General features: G+C 50.9%; 1 protein-coding gene across 1 annotated transcript in view; it reads left to right on the forward strand.

The window, feature by feature from the left end:
• Nucleotides 1-22,812, forward strand: part of CXH1orf21 (chromosome X C1orf21 homolog) — a 62,448-nt gene that overhangs the window by 26,413 nt on the left and 13,223 nt on the right. The window contains exons 2-3 of the mRNA XM_055120615.1: nt 3,624-3,841; nt 20,683-20,777. Coding sequence (XP_054976590.1) covers nt 3,748-3,841; nt 20,683-20,777 — 189 coding nt within the window. The 5' untranslated portion in view covers nt 3,624-3,747. The remainder of the gene's footprint in view (nt 1-3,623; nt 3,842-20,682; nt 20,778-22,812) is intronic.

The following is a 22,812-nucleotide window of genomic DNA, read 5'->3' on the forward strand; positions in this document are numbered from 1 at the left end:
CACTTTCCTGCCCGCACGCAACGTTGAAAATAAAGCTAGGTTCCCTCGCCCCCAAATGATGGTGGAAATTAATAACCCATTTTTTTCTGGGGTCGACCAAATCTGCAATAGACATGCCCCCAAATGCTCTGGCCTAGAAAATTCTGTGTGCTGACCTCTTGATCCTATTTTTAGGCCCCAGACTCGATTTTCAATGGGCTAAGATGACTCTGATGAACATTTTTTTCTCCCTGAATCATGGGTGAAAATGAGCTCAGTCTTTTTTTATTATTATTATTTTTTATTTTTTTGGTGTTGAGGCCACACCCTGCAGTGCTCAGGGCTGACTCCTGGCTCTGTGCTCAGGGATCTTTTTGGCAGGATGCTGGGGATTGAACCTAGGTGGGCCTTGTGCAAGGCAAGACCCTCCCCACTGGACTATCCCTCCAGCCTCATTGCGTCTGATTTTTTAGGGAGTTGATTACGTTTAATTCCTGTTGAAAAAAAATTCTTTTTCAATTAAGGTTCTGTGGTTGGCAATACTGTTTTTTAATTTTTTTTTTGCTTTTTTGAGTCACACCCGGTAATACTCAGGGGTTACTCCTGGCTTTGCACTTAGGAATGAGTCCTGGCAGTGATCAGGGGACCCTTTGGGATGCTGGGAATTGAACTCGGGTCGGCTGCATGCAAGGCAAACGCCCTCCCTGCTGTGCTATCGCTCCAGCCCCAATAATACTGTTTTGATGGTTTCTCTCCTGCACATAATTCCAACACCACAGCCAGCACCAGGGGAAAAGGGTCAGTTTCTTTGAAAGGGGGATGATTTCCAGGAGGTTTGATTCAGCTGCCCCCCATAGAAAGGTCTGGAACAAATAGCTGGGAAAGGGTCACAGAAGCAGAAGGAGTTTGGGGGCTGGAGTGGTATAGTAGGGCAGGTAGGGCTCTCCCTGGCACACAGCCCACCCGGGTTCGACCCCTGGCATCCCTGAGCACCACCCGGAGTGACTCCCGGGCATGTGGGATGTGGCCCCAGACTCAAACGAATAAACAAGGAATAGAAGTGCTTTGCCATGACCTTTAGAAACAAACAAACAGGCCGGCTAGCTCTGATTTTCCTCCCGCCAGAGCTGGCTATTTTGGGCTCCTTCCCGAGCTCACCAAAGTGGCTCTCGCAGGAAGTGGCTTCCAGTTGAGAAACCTACGCCAAACGGTCTCTCTTACCTCCGAGTCCCCCTCCCAAAGGTAAAAGCAGAATCACTGGGGCCGGAGCAGTACGACAGCGGGGGAGGGCGTTGGCCTGGCACATGGCCGACCCGGGTTCGATTCCCGGCATCCCATAGGGTCCCCCGAGCACTGCCAGGAGTGATTCCTGAGTCAGAGCCAGGAGAAACCCCTGAGTATTGCCGGGTGGGACCCAAAAAAGCAAAAAAAAAAAAAAAAAACAAAAAAAAACAAAAAACCAGAAAGGCAGAGTCACTTTCCGAAAGACTTAGCTGTAGCCCCAGAGGAGCGAGGACCAAGAACCAGAAAAGGCTCCAAGAGCGGGAAGTTGCGGGTGCGTTAGGGCAGACCTTAGGGGATGCTCGTTGAAGAGACTATTAGGGGACACACAGATCCTGACTCCTTATGGGATCCGTGTTCCCTTATGCACAGTTGGTATAAATTATGGGCATTGAGCCGTTACGGGATGGATGGGCCATGGGCTATTAGGGATGGATGGACCATGGGTTATTATGGGATGGATGGACCATAGAGTATTATGGAATGGATGGACCATGGACTATTATGGGATGGATGGACCATAGAATATTATGGGATGGATGGACCATGGACTATTATGGGATGGATGGACCAGAGTATTACGGAATGGTTGGATCATGTATATTATGGGATGGGTAGACCATAGGTTATTATGGGATGGATGGATCATGGGCTATTTTGGGATAGATGGACCATGGGCTATTATGGGATGGATAAACCATGGACTATTATGGGATGGATGGACCATAGAGTATTATGGGATGGATGGATCATGGACTATTATGGGATGGATGGACCATAGAGTATTATGGGATGGTTGGATCATGTATATTATGGGATGGGTAGACCATAGAGTATTATGGGATGGTTGGATCATGTATATTATGGGATGGGTAGACCATAAGTTATTATGTGATGTTTGGGTCATGGGCTATTATGGGATGGACGGGCCATGGGCTGTTATGGGACACATCGGTCACGGCGTATGGCTGACTGTTCTGGGGTGCAGGTAGTGGCGTATCCGGGGAGTGTGTATGAGGTGGGTGTGTGGGATGCTGGGGGCAGCATATCCCGGGGTGCCAGGACCATGGAGGGTGATGGGTGCCTCCAGCCGGCTGGGAAACAGACTCGTGTCCGTCTCGGCTCTGCCGTCCCTTGGGGGGGGGCAGTGCTGCCTCCTCACGGAGGCCCCCGTGGCAGGTGTCGGGTGAGGAGGGAGGGACCCATCTCCTCGCAGGACGAGAGGTGCTGGGGAAGGGAGGGGGAGGGGGTCCCCCGAATCCGGAACATTCAGGGCTGGGTGGGGGGCGAGCCCAGTTTCCGTCCCCAGCACCACACATGGGCCCCCCAAACAGAAGCAGAGCCGGACACGCAAACTGCCGCTGCTGAGACCAGGTCTCCACCCGCACCTCAGAGACAGGCTGGGAGAGTGGCTCTCGGGGGGCGGGGGGGGCGGGGGGACGGGGGGTTTCTCCCCCCCAGTTCACCTGGCTCTTGGGGTTTGCGTTGGGCCGGTGGGGAAAGTAAGTTCGAAGAAATGCACGGTAGTCAGAGAGGCAAAGCCCCTCTCCTGGCACGCGGCCGACCCGGGTTCGAGCCCCGGCATCCCCTAGGATCCCCCCCCAGTCCTCCAGTGGTTATTCCTGAGTGCAGAGCCGGAGGTCACCCCTGAGCATCGCCAGGTGTGGCCAAAAGAAGCTATTTAAAAAAGGGGGGGCAGGCTGGAGCAATGGGGTGGAGGGAGAGGGTGTGGGAGCACTTAATGAGGAGCATGGTGGATTGAGCACTGTTCACTCACCGACTATGCAGTTAGCCGGTGCGGGCAGAGACTCCTGAGCTCGACCCTACGACAGATGAGGGCGGAGATAACCCGGGCGCTTGGTGGGTTCATAGTCCTCCAGCGAGAGGGGACGTGTGGCAGCGGGTCAGGCTGGGGAGGCAGGTGGGGGTATCAAGGGCCCTGGCTCGGCTTCGGACCCCGAGAAAATGGGGGTCTCACGGCTCATACACACACTCGCACACACACACACACAAACACACACACAGGCGCACACACAGGCACACACACACACGGGCGGGCATACACACGGGCGGGCACACACACACAGGCACACACAGGCACACACACACACATGGGCGGGCACACACACAGGCACACACACATGGGCGGGCACACACACAGGCACACACACATGGGCGGGCACACACACAGGCACACACACAGGTACACACACACGGGCGGACACACACAGGCGCACACAAGCACACACACGGGCGGGCACACACACAGGTACACACACACACAGGCACACACACAGGCACACACACGCGCGCACGCACACGCGGGTCCTGCTTCCCGCTGACGGGACTCTCTGCTCCCCCAGGGACCTCGTGACCGAGCCCGCGGGACGGCGGCGGCTTCTCTCCGGGCGTGAGGACATGCGTGTTGCCCCGTGTCTGTAGCGATGACCTGCAGCTCAGCCCGGCGGCCGCGACCCACATGAGACTATGGGCTGCACCTCCGCCAAGCATGTCGCCTCTGTCCAAAGCGAAGAGGAGGCCCAGAAGGGGAAGAGTTACCAGAACGGAGATGTGTTTGGGGGTGAGTGGCCCCGGGGCCCTGACACACCCGTGTCGGGGGGCGGGGGGCTTTTCCTTTCGGGGACGAGGGGAGACTCTGCACGGCTGGACTCCCGGTGGGCGAGGGGTGACGGTCAGGACGGTGCGACTCGTAAGTCGGTGCTCTTGTCTTACCTGCTTCCCGATGGGGAGCACCGGGCAGGGTCAAGGAAGTCCAGGAAATGTTGCATTATTTTATTTTATTTGGCTTGGGAGAATCACATCTGGCAGTGCTCAGGGCTGACTCCCGGCTCTGTGCTCAGAGCTGACTCCCGGCTCTGTGCTCAGGGCTGACTCCTGGCTCTGTGCTCAGGGCTCACTCCCGGCTCTGTGCTCAGGGCTCACTCCCGGCTCTGTGCTCAGGGCTCACTCCTGGCTCTGCACTCAAGAATCACTCCTGGCAGGGCTCTGGGGACCCTATGGGATGCCGGGGATCAAACCTGGGTCGAGAGAGTTCAGCCAGTGGGGCAAGGAGCTGTGGCATGTGCCCGGGTCCCACCCCCGACCACACCTGGACCCCCTGAGCGCTAACAGATGCCACCCTGTATGGCCCAAACATCAAAAACGAGACAGAATATTGGTGCGAGCTTCCAGCCTGTCAGCCTGGGGCTACCTCCAGCTGACGGGCGGACTTTCTTTGCATCCCCCGGTGGTGGTCCGACAAAGCAAGGCCGCTTTCCAAGGTCAAGATGGTGTACGTGAGGCTGGAGCGATAGCACAGCAGGAGGGTGTTGGCCTGGCACGTGGCCGACCCGGGTTCGATTCCCGGCATCCCCTAGGTTCCCCCAAGCACCACCAGGAGTGATTCCTGAGTGCAGAGCCGGGAGTCAGCCCTGAGCATCGCCGGGTGGGACCCAAAAAGCAAAAAATAAAAAAAAAAAAAGTGTGTGTGTGTGTGAGAGAGAGAGAGAGAGTGTGTGTGTTTGTGTGTGTGTGTGTGTGTGTGGGTGTGGGTGGGTGTGGGTGTGAGTGGGGGCGGGGGGGAAGAGAGGGCTCCGAGAGATACAGCTCTCATGTTAGACTAAGTCTTCCCTGGCTGCTGTTTCTCACTGCCCTGTCACTCTGAGTACACGTGCACACTTGGGTTGCACAGTGGTTAGCGACCAAAGCCGGCGAGATAGTCCAGTGGGGGGGGCCTTTGCCTGGCATGCTGCCAGCCTGGACTCAATCCCCGGCATCCCAGAGGGGCCACACCCGGCAATGCTCAGAGATGACTCCTGACTGTGCTCAGGGGGAAAATAGGATGCCGGGGATTGAACCCGGGTCGGGTCGTCCGTGTGCAAGGCAAGTGCTGTACTTGCTACGCTGTCACTCTGGCCCAGGCAAATGGTCGAGCTTGTGTTTGTGAGACCGTTTGGGGTGGGAATGTTTTGGCTCCTTGGAGAGACCGCCTGCGCCGAGAGGGGACAGAGTCTCTGTCCAGCGCCCAGGGCTGCTCGTTGGGGGGCCCCTTTCCTCTTCCCGGAAGCCGATTTGATGCTGTGATTTTTTGGATATGGGTCCAAATCCACAGCCCAAAGCTTGGAACGTCTCCAGCCCCGAGTTGTGACTCTGAAGGCGCCAGGCCAGAGGCCCGTCTCCGCCTTGGAATTTCCCTCGGCAGGAGGACGGTGGCCAGCCGGCCTGTTGGGGTCATCCTGAGGCCAGCAGATGCCGAGCCCAGCCTGCGAGAAACAGTGACCCAAGGCTGCACGTTCTAAGGAGATCTGAGTGTTGTTGGCCGCTTTCGGCGTTTCGCTTCGTAGGAGGGGTGCAGCAACAGAGTGGCCTTCCTCAGGAGACGGCCCTGTGCACCCAGAAACTCTGTGCCCGGGTGGCTCCTTCCATCTTCCAGGGAATCTAGCTAGACCCCACTTTTGGAAAGGAAGGTTTTGTCTCCACCAGTTCCCAGGGTCTATATCCTGCTCACCCCGGAATCATTTTTCCAACACCCGCCACAGTTGCTAGCTCAAGTGCAGAATGGTCTGGAACAGTCTAGAACAATCTGGAATCTTCTTGGGAAGTCTTAGAATAGCCCGGAATAAATCAGAACGGTCTGGAACAATCTGGAATCTTCTGGGGGAAGTCTGAGAATAGCCTGGAACAATCTGGAACAGTCTGGAACGGTCTGGAACAATCTAGAACAGTCTGGAACGATCTGGAGTCTTTCTCTTCCTGCTGTGTCTGATGCCAGCTCGTCCTGTGTGGAGAGCACATGTTTGTTCTGACCTGCTCATCGACATACTCGATGCCTCAGTTCCCCCCCCCCACCCTATCCATGACACTGGGCGGAAGTACATAATTGATCTATTTGTTGGTGTGCCATTTAGCGCATCCGACTTTAAAGAATTGATCCCAATTTCAAGCATTGATCCACAATGCTTCTCTCTTAATTTCAGATGCCAAACCTTTGTAATTTCAGATTTGTTCCTTTTCTGTTCAACCTACATCTCTGTGAGTGTGTGTGTGTGTGTGTGTGTGTGTGTGTGTGTGTGTGTGTGTGTGTGTGTGTGTGTGTGTGTGTGTGTGTGTGTGTGTGTGTGCCCTTTGCTTCCTTAGGTCCAGTTGAGGGTGTTTACAGACATCAGGACATTTCTTGGTAAAATACTGTGAAATCAAGTGGTAAACAGCCGCAGACAGGCCAGGGCCTGTAATTGGTTCAGTGCATCTTAACTAATTCAAGTTAAAAAAAAAAAGGAGATGCACAAATTAAACATCGCTTCTCTTTACCCTGGCGCTAGTAATTGGAGAAATGCATCAAAACCAGCTCAAGTAGAAAAAGGCGCACAAATTAGATACTGTTTCACGTAATGTTTTACTCTTTTAGTCTGTTATTCCTAGCTCTCATATTAAAAATTGAATTTTCTACCACATCTCCGCAGACTAGCATTTGAGATGAATTTAAGGATCGAGCTGCAAAACACAAAAGCAGAAAAAAATAGTGTAAGAATAAAAGCCATTAGGGCTGGAGAGATTCCAGGGGCAAAGTTCAGCCAACCCCCTGAGCACCACCAGGAGTGATCCCTGATCACAGGGCTGGAATCAAGCATTAAGCACTGCCAGGTGAGGCACAAAAACCTAAAAACGTTTTTCTTCATGGAGTCAGAACAGTAAGACAGTGGGGAGGGTGCTTGCCTTGCACTCGGCCCATCCAAGTTCAGGCTACCCCGAGCCTGCCAGGAGTGAACCTTGAATGCAGAGCCAGGAATCAACCCTAAACACGACTGGGTGTGGACCCCAAAACCAAATCAAGCCCAACCCCCCTTTTTTTCTTTTTTCTTCATAATGCCGTACAGCCAGTGGTGTCGAAGAAAAAGTTGACATTTGGGCCACACCCCAGTTTAAAATGGCATGCATACGTGTGTACAGTTCACCGCAAACCAACCCTTACAAACTAGTTCGGAGAGAAGTGTCAGCCCAGAATAGTATTCGCCACACAAGCGAAGTTAATGACTCATTTAAAAACCCAGAGGAAAGCGCTGAACAATCACTGTGTCCTGGCACTTGAACGGGAAAGAAAAGGAAGGGGAAAAAAGAAAAAAAAAACAAAAAAGCAAAATAACAGATAGAAAAATTGTCAGCTTCCCTTGTAAACCAGAATACAAACAAAGATGAGCTGTTTTTCCTCCCACCTGTCCCCACCCCCCCCACCCCCCCCCCCCCCGCCATAGCCGGAACATCCATCTGGAAATGAACGAGCCCTTTGCCCCCACACACTCACTTCTAGGAATTTATCAGGAGGAGATAATTGGACCCGCGGCTCTTTCGGCAACACAGATCAGGTGCCGCTCCCTGGCTGGTGAGGTGGAAAGGGTTTCTGCATGTTATTAAGGCAGAGAACAGAAGGCGAATGTACATGAAATATACATGAAACATACCCGTCCCAGCTCACGTGGAGGCTGTTTGAGTCTCTATAGGTTGATAAGAAAAACTCTTGGAACGACGTTTGTTCCTTCAGACCAGATGTGGCAGTCTTTTGTGTTTTCTTGCTTTGCTCTTTTTTTTAAAAAAAAAACTTTTGGGGTCCCACCCGGCGATGCTCAGGGCTTCCTCCTGGCTCTGCATTCAGGACTTAACTCCTGGCGGGGCTCAGGGGACCATCTGGGATGTCGGGGATCAATCCTGGCAGACACCCTCCCCGCTGTGCTGTCGCTCCAGCCCCATGCGCCCTGGTTTTACTCCACACCTGGCACTTGTCTCCTGGTCTCAGCTCTGCACTGGACACAGGGGTTAGAAAGAAGCTTCCCATCCTTTTAGGAAGCCCCTAGCATCTTGAGAGGAAAATGCTCCTTAATGAAAAGCATTTTAATCTTGGAGGGAGGAAAGATTCAGGGGGAAAACCAGACCTCAGTTGCTGCTTCTTATTAAAAACTTAAAAAAATTGTTTTGGGGGCCACACCAGGCAGTGTTCAGGGCTTATTCTACCCTTGGGGATCACTCCTGGGGGTCTCGGGGGACCCTGTGGGGTGCCGGGGTTGGCTGAGTGCAAGGCAGACACCCTCCCCACTGTAGTATTGCTCCAACCCCTCAGTTTGAGGACCCGGGAGACGGAGGTGGGGCAGGATTTTCGGACTGTAATTAAAATGCATTGAGAATTTGGCATCTGCAGGAAGGGCCCCCCACCCCCCCAGAATCAGGAGAAGGAGCTTGAAGATTCACTTTTTGGGGCAAGTGTGAGAAATAGTTGGGAATTTCGCACTGTTATTCTCCACTGGGCGTAACCCCCTCCCCCCCACACCCCAAACATCAAAATGTTCAGACAGCTCAGGATCTGGAAATTGGAAACTGGCTTAGAGCTTAGAAGGAAGACCCCAGTCATTGGTTTAGACCCATTGGTTTGGCCCAGTTGTTAATTAGATCCATTGGTTCAGAAGCATTGGTTTGATTCAGTCATTGGTTTAGACCCATTGGTTCAGATGCATTGGTTTGACCTAGTCATTGGTTTAGACCCGTTGGTTCAGACTCATTGGTTTGACCCAATTATTGACTAAGATTCATGGTTTGATTCAATCATTGGCTTAAACTCATGGTTTGATCCAATCATTCATTGGTTTAGACTCATGGTTTGATTCAGTCATTGGCTTAGACCCATTGGTTCAGACCCATTGGTTTGACCCAAATCATTGGTTTAGACCCATTGGTTCGATGCATTGGTTTGACCCAGTCATTGGTTTAGATTCATGGTTTGATTCAGTGATTGGCTTAGACTCATGGTTTGGCCTAATCATTGGTTCAGACCCATTGGTTTGACCCAAATCATTGGCTTAGACCCATTGGTTCAGATGCATTGGTTTGACCTACTCATTGGTTTAGACTCATGGTTTGACCCAATCATTGTTAGTTAAGACTCATTGTTGAGTATAAACCAGTGGTCTCAGCCTCTTTCTGACTGTGTCCTCTCCCTTTTACCAATGGGCCACCCTGCATCCCCTCCCCCCCAATTTGCATGATTTTCCCCAAGGCTCCCTTTGGAATGTTCTAGAAGTTTACACGGCTTCTACTTGAGAATTGCTGGTCTAAAAGAAAGGGTCCCAATTGACTACAAGTTCCATCCCCACTGTGTGTTTCATATAGGTTGCATTTTCCCACGTGTATATTTCATGTCATTTCCTGTTTCCTGGGGAGGAATTGGGTCCCTGGTTCACAGCTCCTAGTGTCCACTCACCCTGGCTACTAACTCCTGGGGTCTGTTCAGGCTTCTGGCGGCCAGACCACTGCTAAGGGCTATCATCTGGCCTGGAGTCATTGAATCTCAGCTTCCTGCTTCACCTGCTGGAGCTTCTGGCCATCAGGTTTTATCCTGTGGTCCCCAGATGAGGGGGTGATGGTTGTCGGGTGGCCTAGGGGAGCACCAGGGGGTCAGCCCGGAAAGCTCCCTCAGTTTTGAGTTATTGCCTTGGCATGCAGGTGTTACCTGCTGATGGCTGCTGGTTCCTTCAATCCTGCAAAATGTTTTATGTCTTCCCAGTCTGGTAACAATGTCTCAACCTTCAGGAAGAGATTGTTTAGGATACTGTGTGGATTATTTGTTTAGGATATATATCAACTTAGGATACTTTGTTGCCAGTATGACTGTTTAGGATACTGTGTCTTTTTGATTGTTCAGGATACTGTGTACATTATTTGTTTAGGACATATATCAATATAGGATACTTTGTTGCCAGTTGGATTGTTTAGGATACTGTGTCTTTTCTTTGATTGTTCGGGATACTGTGTAGATTATTTGTTTAGGATATGTAAAATACTTTGTTGCGAATTTGACAGTTTAGGATACTGTGTCTTTGATTGTTTAGGATACAGTGTCCACTTAGGATATTCTGATTGATTGCTTAGAATACTGTGTTCTTTTTAGAGCATTTAAGGGCACGAAGGTTCAAAGGATTGATTGCATTGTGTCTTTTATTTTTTCCTTCTCAAGATCAGTCAAAGGTTGGGTTCTGTGCATTGCAGTTTCTCTGTACCAACACTGAATACTCCAGCCCCTGAGCATTGCTGGGCGTGTCCCCGTGCAAAACAAAAAAGAGGGGGATTAGAATAAAATATCAAGCTTTAGCTTTAGCTTTTGTCCCTCCAAGCTTTTGGCTTAGGAGGACCCCCCACGAGCCCGCAGGTAAGAAAGGAAGGACTGAGTGGGTTTGTTTGACTGGGCTGGCTTTTTATTTCTCCTTCCTCCAGTGCACAGCTAGATTCTGCCTTGCAGCTGTGTCCAGTCTGAGGTCCAGTTGGTGGATGCTGTTCTCTTGTGTGGGGGGATGCAGTGCCCCGCTGGGGAGTGCCCCACGTGCTTGGTAACCGAGGATGGATTGGTGCGGATGCAGACAATAGGCCAGCATTGCCTGCCCAGCTGCCGGCTGGCTTCAGAGCCGTTCTCCCGGGGCCGCCCTCTTCAGAGTGTGATTCTGAGTCTCTCTAACTCGAGACCCTTGCTTCCCTGAGCCAGACCCTCAGAGAACGTGAGATTATTAGACCAAGTCAGATCCTAGAGGGTAGCGGAGCCGTTGCACGCTGCATAACTGTAATTTTTTTTTATTGTTTTAATTTGTTTGGGGCCACACCTGGCGATGCTCAGGGCTGACTCCTGGCTCTGCATACAGAGCTCCCTCCTGGCGGTGCTCCCTATGGGATGCCGGGGATCGAACCCGGGTCAGTTGTGTGCAGGGCAAAAAGCCCTCCCCTCTGTGCTGTTGTTCCGACCAGGCACCCACTTAATTCCTTATCTGTGAGATTTCAGGGGCTGGGAAAATTCAGACTTGGGGACCAGCACTGAGAGACTGGGGAAGAGGGAACATCACTGTGTGAGAGACCCCCCGGGGCCCCATAGCAGCAAGATCCAGGAGTTAAGGGCCTCACCATGACCTAACGGGCCCCGCGCTCTGACGTCAGCGCTCATAACTCAGCTTTTATAATACATTCTGTGTGGGATACAGCGTTTCCCTCGTGTAAATGTTACTGTAATTAGCTTTATGTGTATCGAGAAACTTGAAGTTTTTTTTTTTTTTTTTTTGCTTTTTGGGTCACACCCGGCAATGCACAGGGGTCACTCCTGGCTCATGCACTCAGGAATCACCCCTGGTGGTGCTCAGGGGACCATATGGGATGCCGGGAATCGAACCGGGGCCGGCCGTGTGCAAGGCAAACGCCCTACCCGCTGTGCTATTGCTCCAGCCCCGTTTTTTTTTTTTTTTTTTAAGCTTTCCCTTATGTATATAAAGAGAGTTACGCCCTGTCCTTACTGAGGCAGCAGGCTGTGAGGGACCCATCTCTACGGCCCCTAACTCCGTAGTGACCCCTCGTGTCCTCATAAGGGCAGTTCTCCGAAGAGTCTGTTCTAGAACTTGGAAGTGTTCTAAAGTTGGTTTCATGCCCCACTGTGAACTGCAGGCTGCCTCCCCGAGCTCCTGTCGCCAAAAGTGGACGTCGAAAAAATGTGGACGTGCAGTCACAGGTTTCTGAACACACAGCGGACAGGAATTCAGGCTTCCTTCACTGCTGTGAAATGGGTGGTGGGTCTCGCCCTGGTTGCTTTCCTTGGCAGGCGGAGGAGGTGTTGTGAAGTGGACTACTTAAGACATTTGGGTCAGAGCTAGGGCACTAGCACAGTGGGGAGGGCATTTGCTTTGCACGCGACCGACCCAGGTTCAATCCCCGGCATCCCCTAGGATCCCCCGAGGACCGCCAGGAGTGATTCCTGAGCGCAGAGTCAGGAGTCAGTCCTGAGCATCGCTGGGTGGGACCCAAAAAGGAAAGAAAAAAAAAAAAGTTTGGGTCTAAATCATTCCCTTCCTTTTGAAAGTTTTATTTATTTTGGCTTTGGGGCCACACTTGGTAACGCTCAGGGCTTGGTTCTGGCTCTGTTCAGAAATCAGTCTGGGAGGGTTTTCGGGGGGCAATCCGGAGTGCCAGGGATCAAACCCGGCTCGACTGTTTTTCTGAGAGAACTTAGGGAAGGCTTCTAGGGATATTTCTTGAGCTGGGGGTGGGGTGGCCTCACCTAGCAGTGCTCAGAGGTTACTCCTGGCTCTGTACTCAGGGATCACTCCAGGTAGAGCTCAGGGGACCTCCTTGGGGGGCGGTGGTGGTGCCAGGAATTGAACTCAGGTCAGCCGCGTGCCAGGCAAATGCCTCCCCACTGTGCTATCCCTCCGGCCCCACCAGCTATTTTTATTTATTTATTTATTTATTATTATTTTTTTCCACCAGCTATTTTTATTTTATTTTTTTTAATTTTTATATAATTTATTTATTTTTAATTAGAGAATCACCGTGAGGGTACAGTTACAGATTTATACACTTTTGTGCTTATACTTCCCTCATACAAAGTTCGGGAACCCATCCCTTCACCAGTGCCCATTCTCCACCACCCGTAAACCCAGCGTCCCTCCCACCCTCCCCAATCCCATCTCCCCCCCACCCCACCCTGCCACTGTGGCAGGGCATTCCCTTCTGTTCTCTCTCTCTAATTAGCTGTTGTGGTTTGCAATAAAGGTGTTGAGTGGCCGCTGTGCTCAGTCTCTAGCCCTCATTCAGCCCGCAACTCCCTTCCCCCACATGGCCTTCGACTACAATGTAGTTGGTGATCGCTTCTCTGAGTTGCCCTTTCTCCGGAACGTGAGGCCAGCCTCGAAGCCATGGGGTCAACCTCCTGGTACTTATTTCTACAGTTCTTGGGTATTAGTCTCCCACTCTGATATTCTATATACCATAGATGAGTGCAGTCTTTATATGTCTGTCTCTCTCTTTCTGACTCATTTCACTCAGCATGAAACTTTTCATGCCCATCCACTTAACTACAAAATTCTTGACTTCCTTTTTTCTAACAGCTGCATAGTATTCCATTGTATAGATGTACCAAAGTTTCCTCAACCAGTCATCCGTTTTGGGGCATTCGGGTTTTTTCCAGATTCTGGCTATTGTAAACAGTGCTGCGATGAACATACATGTGCAGATGCCATTTCGATTATACTTTTTTGCCTCTCTGGGATATATTCCCAGCAGTGGTATTGCTGGGTCAAATGGGAATTCAATATCTAATTTTTTGAGAATCGTCCAAATTGTTTTCCAGAAGGGCTGAACCAGTCGGCATTCCCACCAGCAGTGAAGAAGGGTCCCTTTCTCCCCACATCCTCTCCAACAGCGGTTGCTTTTGTTCTTTTGGATGTGTGCTAGTCTCTGTGGTGTGAGGTGGTATCTCATGGTTGTTTTGATCTGCATCTCTCTGATGATTAGTGATGCAGAGCACTTTTTCATGTGCCTTTTGGCCATTCGTATTTCTTCCTTGGTAAAGTTTCTGTTCATTTCTTTGCCCCATTTTTTGATGGGGTTGGATGTTTTCTTGTAGAGTTCAACCAGTGCTTTATATACCATTGATATCAACCCCTTATCTGATGGGTATTGTGTAAATATCCTTTCCCATTCTGTGGATAGTCTTTGTATTCTGGTCACTGTATCTCTTGCGGTGCAGAAGCTTTTTAGTTTAATGTAGTCCCATTTGTTGATCTCTGTTTTTACTAGATTGCTTAGTTCCGTGTCACCTTTGAAGATACCTTTATCTTCAGTATCGTGGAGGGTTTTGCCGACCTTGTCTTCAATGTACCTTATGGTTTGTGGTCTAATGTTGAGGTCTTTAATCCATTTTGATCTGACTTTTGTGCATGGTGTCAGGTCAAGGTCTAAACCCATTTTTTTGCATGTGGTTGTCCAGTTGTGCCAGCAGCATTTGTTAAAGAGGCTTTCCTTGCTCCACTTCACATCTCTTGCTCCCTTATCAAAGATTAGATGATCATACATTTGGGGTTGTGTGTAGGGATATTCCACCCTGTTCCATTGGTCTACGGCTCTGCCTTTGTTCCAGTACCATGCTGTTTTAATTGTTACTGCTTTGTAGTAAAGTTTGAGGTTGGGGAGGGTAATGCCTCCCATCATCTTTTTCCCAAGAATTGTTTTAGCTATCCTTGGACGTTTGTTATTCCATACGAATTTTAGGATTGCTTGATCCATTTCTTTGAAGAATGTCATGGGTATACTTATAGGGATCGCATTGAATCTGTATAATGCTTTAGGGAGTATTGCCATTTTGACAACATTGATTCTCCCTATCCACGAGCAGGGTATATGTTTCCATTTCCTCATGTCCTCTTTGGTTTCATGGAGTAGCGTTTTGTAGTTTTCTTTGTAAAGGTCTTTTACTTCCTTGGTTAAGCTGATTCCAAGGTACTTGATTTTCTGGGGCACGATTGTGAATGGGATTGCTTTTTTCATGTCCCTTTCCTCTGCCTCATTGTTTGCATATATGAAGGCCATGGATTTTTGGGTATTGATTTTGTAGCCTGCAACTTTACTGTATAAGTCTATTGTTTCTAAGAGTTTCTTAGTAGAGGTTTTAGGCTTCTCTAGATATAGTATCATGTCGTCTGCAAATAGTGAGAGTTTGATTTCTTCCTTTCCTATCTGGATGCCCTTAATCTCTTTTTCTTGTCTAATAGCTATCGCAAGTACTTCCAGTACTATATTGAAGAGGAGTGGTGAGAGTGGGCATCCTTGTCTTGTGCCCGATCTCAGAGGAAAGGCCCTTAGTTTTTCCCCGTTGAGGATAATGCTTGCCGTAGGCTTGTGATAGATGGCTTCGACTATCTTGAGGAAAGTTCCTCCAAACCCCATTTTGGCGAGGGTTTTCATCATGAAAGGATGTTGGATCTTGTCAAATGCTTTCTCTGCATCTATTGATATGATCATATGGTTTTTGTCTTTACTTTTGTTGATATGCTGGATTATGTTGATTGATTTCCGAATGTTAAACCATCCTCATCCTTGCATCCCTGGGATGAATCCCACTTGGTCGTGATGTATGATCTTTTTGATGAGTTGTTGGATCCTATTTGCTAGTATTTTGTTGAGGATCTTCGCATCGGTGTTCATCAGGGAAATTGGTCTGTAATTTTCTTTCTTAGTGGTGTCTTTGTTTGCTTTTGGTATTAGGGAGATATGTGCTTCATAGAAACTGTTTGGGAGAGTTCCTGTTTTTTCAATTTCCTGGAAAAGTTTGAGGATAACAGGCAGTAGGTCTTCTTTAAATGTTTGGAAGAATTCGCCAGTGAAACCATCTGGGCCTGGGCTTTTGTTTTTGGGGAGGTTTTTGATTACCGTTTCCATTTCCTTAACATTGATGGGTCTATTCAGGTATTCCAGGTCTTCTTTCTTCAGTGTTGGGAGATTGTAGGAATCAAGGAATCCATCCATTTCTTTTAGGTTCTCCTTTTTTGTGGCGTAAAGACCTTCAAAGTAGTCTCTAATGATCTTTTGAATCTCACTGGTTTCTGTTATGATGTCCCCCTTTTCATTTCTGATTCGATTTATTAGTGTTTTCTCTCTTTCTTTCTTTGTGAGTCTTGCTAGCGGTTTATCAATCTTATTTATTTTCTCAAAGAACCAACTCTTTGTTTCATTGATCTTTCGGATTGTTTTTTTGGTTTCGATGTCATTAATTTCTGCTCTAATTTTTATTATTTCTTTCCTTCGGTCTGGTTTGGAGTCCTTTTTCTGGTCCTTTTCTAAGGTCTTGAGTCGTGAAGTCAAGCTATCTATGTGGGTCCTTTCTTCCTTCCTGAGGAATGCTTGGAGAGCTATAAATTTTCCCCTTAACACGGCTTTAGCTGCGTCCCATAGGTTTTGGTAGCTCGTGTCTTCATTCTCATTTGTTTCTAAGTATCTTTTGATTTCTTCCTTGATTTCCTTCCTGACCCACTCATTGTTCAACATTGAATTGTTTAATTTCCAGGTGTTTGATTTGATTTTCCGTGTTTGTGAGTGGTTAGCTTCTATCTTCAGCGCATCGTGGTCTGAAAAGATGGTTGATACAATTTCTATTTTTCCGATTCTATTGAGGTATGTTCTGGGGCCCAGTACATGGTCTATTTTAGAAAATGTTCCATGTGCACTGGAAAAGAATGTGTATTCTTTCTTTTTGGGGTGTAAGGCCCTGTATAGGTCTATTAGGCCTCTCTCTTCAATTTCTTCTTTCAGAGTCAGTGTTTCCTTGTTGAGTTTTGTTCTTGTGGATCTATCTAGAGGCGATAAGGCCGTATTGAAGTCTCCGACTACAATTGTGTTGTTAGTGATGTCCTCTTTGAAGTCTGTTAGGAGTTGTTTTAAATATTTAGCCGGTCGTTCGTTAGGAGCATATACGTTTAAGAGTGTGATTTCTTCCTGTTGTACATATCCCTTGATAAACAGAAAATGACCTTTGCTGTCCCTTTTGATCTTTTTCATCCTGAAATCTATGTTGTCGGATACCAGGATGGCCACTCCAGCTTTTTTAAGGGGGTTGTTTGCTTGGTTGTTTGTTTTCCATCCTTTGACTTTGAGTCTATGTTTACTCTGTTTGTTCAGGTGTGTTTCTTGCAGGCAACAGAATGTTGGGTTTAATTTCCGGATCCATTTAGCCACTCTGTGTCTCTTGATAGGTGCATTTAGGCCATTGACATTGAGAGAGATTATTGTGATGTGGTTTTGTGTCATCTTTCTGTGGTATTTGTGGTATTTGTTGTTCTTATGGGGCTCCTCCTTGTCTTACAGTAGCCCCTTTAGACCTTCTTTCAAGATTGGTTTTGAGTCTATGAAGGACCTGAGCTGTTGTTTATCCGAGAAGTAGTGTATGGTTCCTTCGAGTTTGAGTGAGAGTTTAGCCGGATAAAGTATTCTTGGTGAGGCATTCATTTCGTTGAGTTTTTTCACTATGTCCCACCATTGTCTTCGGGCTCGGAGGGTTTCTTCTGACAGATCGGCCGTAAATCTGAGGGGTGCTCCTTTGTATGTGATTTCCTTCCTTGCCCTTGCTGCTTGCAGAATTGTGTCTCTATCCATGGTATCCGTCATTCTGACTATGATATGCCTTGGGGTCTTTTTATTCGGGTCTCTTTTTGCTGGTACTCTTCGGACTCCTTGTATCTGGATGCCTGCCTTGTCCAGCTCTGGGAATTTCTTAGCAATGATATCTTTGACTGTGTTTTTTTCATTGGGGTTGCTTCCCTGCGGTTCTGGTACTCCAATGATTCTTATGTTGTTTCTCTTGAAGTCATCCCCCAGGGCTCTGATTCGCTCTATAGCCATTTTGAGGTCTTTGGCCATGATTTGTTGTTGTCTATAAGCTTTCTGCAGCTCATCTTCCAGATCACTGATTCTGTCTTCGGCTGTAGTCATTCTACTGTTGAGGGCATCTAGTGAGATTTTTATTTCATCTACCGATTCCTTTATTTGTGAGACTTCCGTTCGAAGGTTTGAAATTTCTGCTCTCATTTCTGCTCTCATTTCTTCCTGCATTTTCTTGGTAGACCGTTCCAGCGCTTCATTCATCTCCTCCCTTAATTTATTGGATGTCTGTTCCATATTTGCTTGGAGTAGGTCGACTCTCCTCCAGATTTCCTCTCTGAATTGTTTATCTGAGAGGTCGTAGATGTGAGAAGCCCCTGTTGAGGTTTCTGGTATCTTTTCTTCCCCCTCTCTTCGCGGAGGGGATTTTCGCTGCTTCTTCATATTGTTACGGAAGTATAGAGTTGGAGCTTTGTAGTTATTTATTCCTTTTTCTTCTTGTGGAAAGAAGGTTTTCTGATCGTGCTAAAGTTCCCTTATTAACTGACAGCTTTTATAGTGTCAGACTAAACTAATGGCTATTTTGCATGTTTGAGATCGCAAAAGTGAATTTTCAAAAAAGTACAAGTACCGAGGGAGCTGAGGTAAGAATGAATAACTGCGGCCGCGTTAGCGTTGGCCGCTCTGAGAGGAGGCCACGCCCACTTTTAGACCACGCCCACTAAGATACGAACACGCTCCCAGTGTCTTCCTGCGAGGGCGGGCTGCAGTTAGGGGGCCAGGTCAGGAGCTGGGGCGCGGAGGAGACGGGCTGGGGTGGCTGGAGGGTCTCTGGGAGTCCAGGCGGCGGGAAGCGGGGCCTGGAGGGTGGAGCTGAGGGTCTGGGACGGTACCTGCGAGGGCGGGCCGCAGTTGGGGAGCCAGGTCAGGAGCTGGGGCGCGGAGGAGACGGGCTGGGGTGGCTGGAGGGTCTCGGGGAGTCCAGGCGGCGGGAAGCGGGGCCTGGAGGGCGGAGCTGAGGGTCTGGGACGGTACCTGCGAGGGCGGGCCTCAGTTAGGGAGCCAGGTCAGGAGCTCCACCAGCTATTTTTAAATGCCGGCACTTGGGTGAGGTGCTGGAGAGAGAAAAGACTTTCCAGAATGTCTCTGAGCTCCGGGAACAGAAGGGGGATATCAGTGGCTGAGCTTCACTCGGTGACAAATGTCACTTCAGCCAGGCCCAGCGGGGAGGGCGCCTGCTTTTCCGACCCCGGCACCCTGAGCCCCTCCAGGAGTGATCCCCGAGCACAGAGCCCGGAGGATGGTCCTCCTCAGGTAGGGCCGAAAAAAACAAGCAAAATAATTCCCCACCGGGACCAAGGTCCTGCCCGCTGCCCTGTCCCTCTCGCCGCCTGTCCCTTCCTTCCTGCGGTTTGCCCAGTAGCTGGCCTCGGCGTGTGACTCAGAGCCGTGTTTGACCTTGCTGGGCCCACACGTGTGCCTGGCCATGAAACTTGAGGAGCCGGGATGCCCTCGTGAGTGGGTGCGGGGAGGTAGACCAAGGTCGCGGTCAGTTGAAACTCGGGCAGCTGGTTCTCATCCGTGACAGGTCCTGCCTGGTACAGGGGATGTTTGTCCCTATTTGCTTGTCCCTAAGGTTCCTTTTTATTTTTTTTCTGCCTATCTTTGCGATAGCACAGCGGGGAGGGCGCTTGCCTTGCACGTGGCCGACCCGGATTCGATTCCTCCGCCTTTCTCGGAGAGCCCGGCAAGCTCCCGAGAGGATCCCGCCCGCACGGCAGAGCCTGGCAAGCTCCCCGTGGCGTCTTCGAGATGCCAAACACAGTCACAACAAGTCTCACCATGGAGACGTGACTGGCGCCCGCTCGAGCCAATCGATGGAACTACGGGAGGACAGTGATAGTGGTTTTTTTTTTTTTCCCCCTCAGGGCTGACTCCTGGCTCTGCACTTCTGCACTCAGGAATTACTCCTGGCTGTGCTCGGGGACCCTCCCTCTGGGATGCCGGGGCTCGAACCCAGTTTGGCCGCATGCAGCCCTCCCCACTGTGCTCTGGATCGGGTGTGGACGTGTCTTTGCTCTAGTGTTTCTCTTGAGCTTAGTACTGCAGCACTGGCTGCTCCGTGGGGCTCTGTGTACCGTGACCCCCTCTCTTAAGACCCAAGGGAGCCGTTTGGGGGTCACAGGCAGCAGAACTCAGGGGCTGTTCCTTTCTCTGTGCGTGGGGACTGTTCTAGACTGGGGGTGAAACCAGAGCTTCTGCCTCCAAAGCTCCACTCAGCCTGGGGGATGTTTTGCTTCATGAGCACATTCACTGAGGGGCCAGAGAGATGGCACGGCGGGGAGGGCGCTGGCCTTGCAAACAGCTGACTCGGGTTCAATCCCCGCACGCCCCCCCGCCCTTAGGGTCCCCCGAGCACCTCCAGTGCTGGGAACCAGGAGTGATCCCTGAGTGCAGAGCCAGGAGGAAGCCGTCACCTCTGGGTGTGACCCCTGAACATGCGAACAAACACACAAATCACTGAAAGTGGCAGGCAGCTGGAGCCAGAGCCCTGAGCACCACAGGGTGTGGCCGAGAAAACAAAACAAACACAAAGGCTGCAAACGCTGCCATGGCAACCGTCTATAGCCTTACGGAGACGCTGCACTGGTGGTCTTGGGAAGGAAACGACTTAAGACTTTGAGTCTTATAGGCCAAGAACAGAGCATAGCACAGCGGGGAGGGCGTTTGCCTGGAAGGCGGCCGACCCAGGTTCGATCCCCGGCATCCCCTAGGGTCCCCCAAGCACCGCCAGGAGTGATCCCTGAGTGGAGAGCCTGGAGTCAGCCATGGGCATCGCCGGGTGGGACCCAAAAATCAAAACAAAAAATTTTTGCAGACAGGGGGTTTGATAGGAACTATGAGTCCAGGAGTCAGACGATACGAATTCAGACGATAGCACAGCGGGGAGGGCATTGGCCTTGCACACTTACAACCCGGGTTCGATCCCCGGCATCCCATAGGGTCCCCTGAGCACCGCCAGGAGTGATTCCTGAGTGCAGAGCCGGGAGTCAGCCCTGAGCACCGCCAGGAGTGATTCCTGAGTGCAGAGCCAGGAGTCAGCCCCTGCTGAGCATCACCGGGTGTGACCCTCAAATAAAAGAAACAAACCTCAAATTCGGGCCCCAGGGAAGCAGATGGCAAATCCCAGCCTACTCTCCCCGCTGGCCAAGTTACCAAAATGTCTTTTTTTTTTTTTCTTTTTCCCTTTCTGGTCCTCAGATGAGTATAGGATCAAGCCCGTGGAAGAGGTCAAGTACATGAAAAACGGGGCAGAAGAGGAGCAGAAGGTCGCTGCCAGGAACCAGGAAAACTTGGTAAGAGGAAGATGCCACAGCCGTCGGCAACGGGGCAGGCAGACGATCCTGGCAGGTTTGAGTGGCCGTTTCCCACACGTGGGGTTGGAGGTTCCCTGAAGGTGCCGGACACTGCACGTCCCCGTATCCCATCCGCTTGCGGACAAACCCTCCACCCTCAGTCGAGGTAGAGAGGATGCAGGTGGTTTTTCCATAACGCTCAAGGAACGGCACAAAGTCGGGGGAAGCACCCTCTCCTCTTTCCTTCTATAGTGTTGGGGTATTTCAGCCACACCCAGCGATGCTCAGGGCTGACTCCCGGCTCTGCACTCAGGCATCCTGGCTGTGCTCGGGGGACCCTGTGGGATGCCGGGGATCGAACCCGGGTCGGCTGCGTGGCAGGCCAATGCCCTCTCTGATGGACCATTTCTACAGCTCCCTATGCTGCTTTTTCTTTTTTTTTTTTTTTTTGGTTGTTGTTTGTATTTTCAGTGAGGGCCACATTTGGCGATGCTCAGGGCTGACTCCTGGCTCTGCACTCAGGAGCCAACTCCTGGTGGGGCTCGGGGAGGGCCTGTGGGATGGTAGGGATCGAACCCGAGTCAGCCGTGTGCAAGACGCACGCCCTCCCCGCTGGTACTGTCACTCCAGCCCTCTACACTTTAAAAACCATGACCCGGGCCAGGAGGCACCCAGAGTTTCATAGGCTCTTGGCAGGTGTTTCCTTCTAAAGGAATCTGATGTCCTTGGGAAATTGGTCATCGTCAGGACAGGGCTTGAGTCTCCCGGTGCAGGGGTGGGGTGCCTTAGGCCGAGAGAGATTTCTGTGGGTTTGTTTAGTTTATTGGGGGTTGGAGGGTTGGGAACATGCCAGTAATGCTCAAGGGTTGTTTGTGGAGTAGAGCTTGGGGGTCCATCCTGTGGTGATGGGGGTGGGACACACACACACACACACACACGCGCACACACGCACACACACGCACACACACACACAATGCTGGGAGGTTCTGCATGCAGAGAGGGCTCCCCAAGAACTATTAGGAATCTAAAATTTATACTCCTGGGGCCGGAGCGAGAGCACAGTGGGGAGGGCGCTTACCGGGCACGCGGCCGACCCGGGTTCGATCCCCGGCATCCCCTAGGGTCCCCCGAGCACCGCCAGGAGTGATTCCTGAGTGCAGAGCCAGGAGTCAGCCCTGAGCATCGCCGGGTGGGACCCAGAAACAAAACCGAAACTTAAAAGACTGAAAAATATCCCTCCCCCAGAGGTGCTGATTGTCTCCCTCCGTGACGCCTGGTTCCGTCTCTGCGTTGTTGTTTTCCTCACGTGTGTGACCCACCATCAGAGAGCGTGTGGCCCACGGGGTGGGGGGGGAGGGGATCAGGGCTGAAGTTGAGGCGAGAGAGACTCTTCAGGTGGGATGTCAGGATGGAGCAGAGGCCCAGCCCGGGTCTGGGTCTGGGTTGATTCCTTCGGGAGGTGAGAATAGTGTGAGTCGGGGGCAGGGGAAGGGTAGGTGCCCTGGAGGGTCAGTCAGAGGCCAAGTTCATGCTCATGAAGGGGGGAGGGGCGGAAACCCCAACCCTGCTGCCTCTGGCTTTGTTCTGCCCCCCCCCCAAGGTTCTTCAGCAGGGTTCTTGGCGGGTTTCGGCCCTCTAGCCCTCCCCCCCCTCTCTCCCTCTCTCTCCCCCTCTCCATCTCTCTCCTTTCTCTCCCCCTCTCTCCGTCTCTCCCTCTCTCTCCCTCTCTCTCTCCCTCCCCCTCTCTCCCCCTCCCTCCCTCTCCCTCCCTCTTCCCCTCTCCCTCTTCCCCTCTCCCTCCCTCTTTCTCTCTCCCTCTCTCTCCCTCCCTCTCCTTCTCTCTCCCTCTTCCCCTCTCCCCTTCTTCCCTCTCCCTCTCTCTCTCTCCCTCTCCCTCTCTCTCCTTCTCCCTCTCTCCCTCTCTCTCCCTCTCTCTCTCCCTTTCCCCCTCTCTCTCTCCCTCTCTCTCTCTTTCTCCCTCTTTCTCTCCCTCTCCCTCTCCTCCCTCCCCCTCCCAGCCCTCTCCACTCTGGTG

The sequence above is a fragment of the Sorex araneus genome, chromosome X, assembly GCF_027595985.1.
Source record: "Sorex araneus isolate mSorAra2 chromosome X, mSorAra2.pri, whole genome shotgun sequence".
Taxonomy (NCBI): Eukaryota; Metazoa; Chordata; class Mammalia; order Eulipotyphla; family Soricidae; genus Sorex; species Sorex araneus.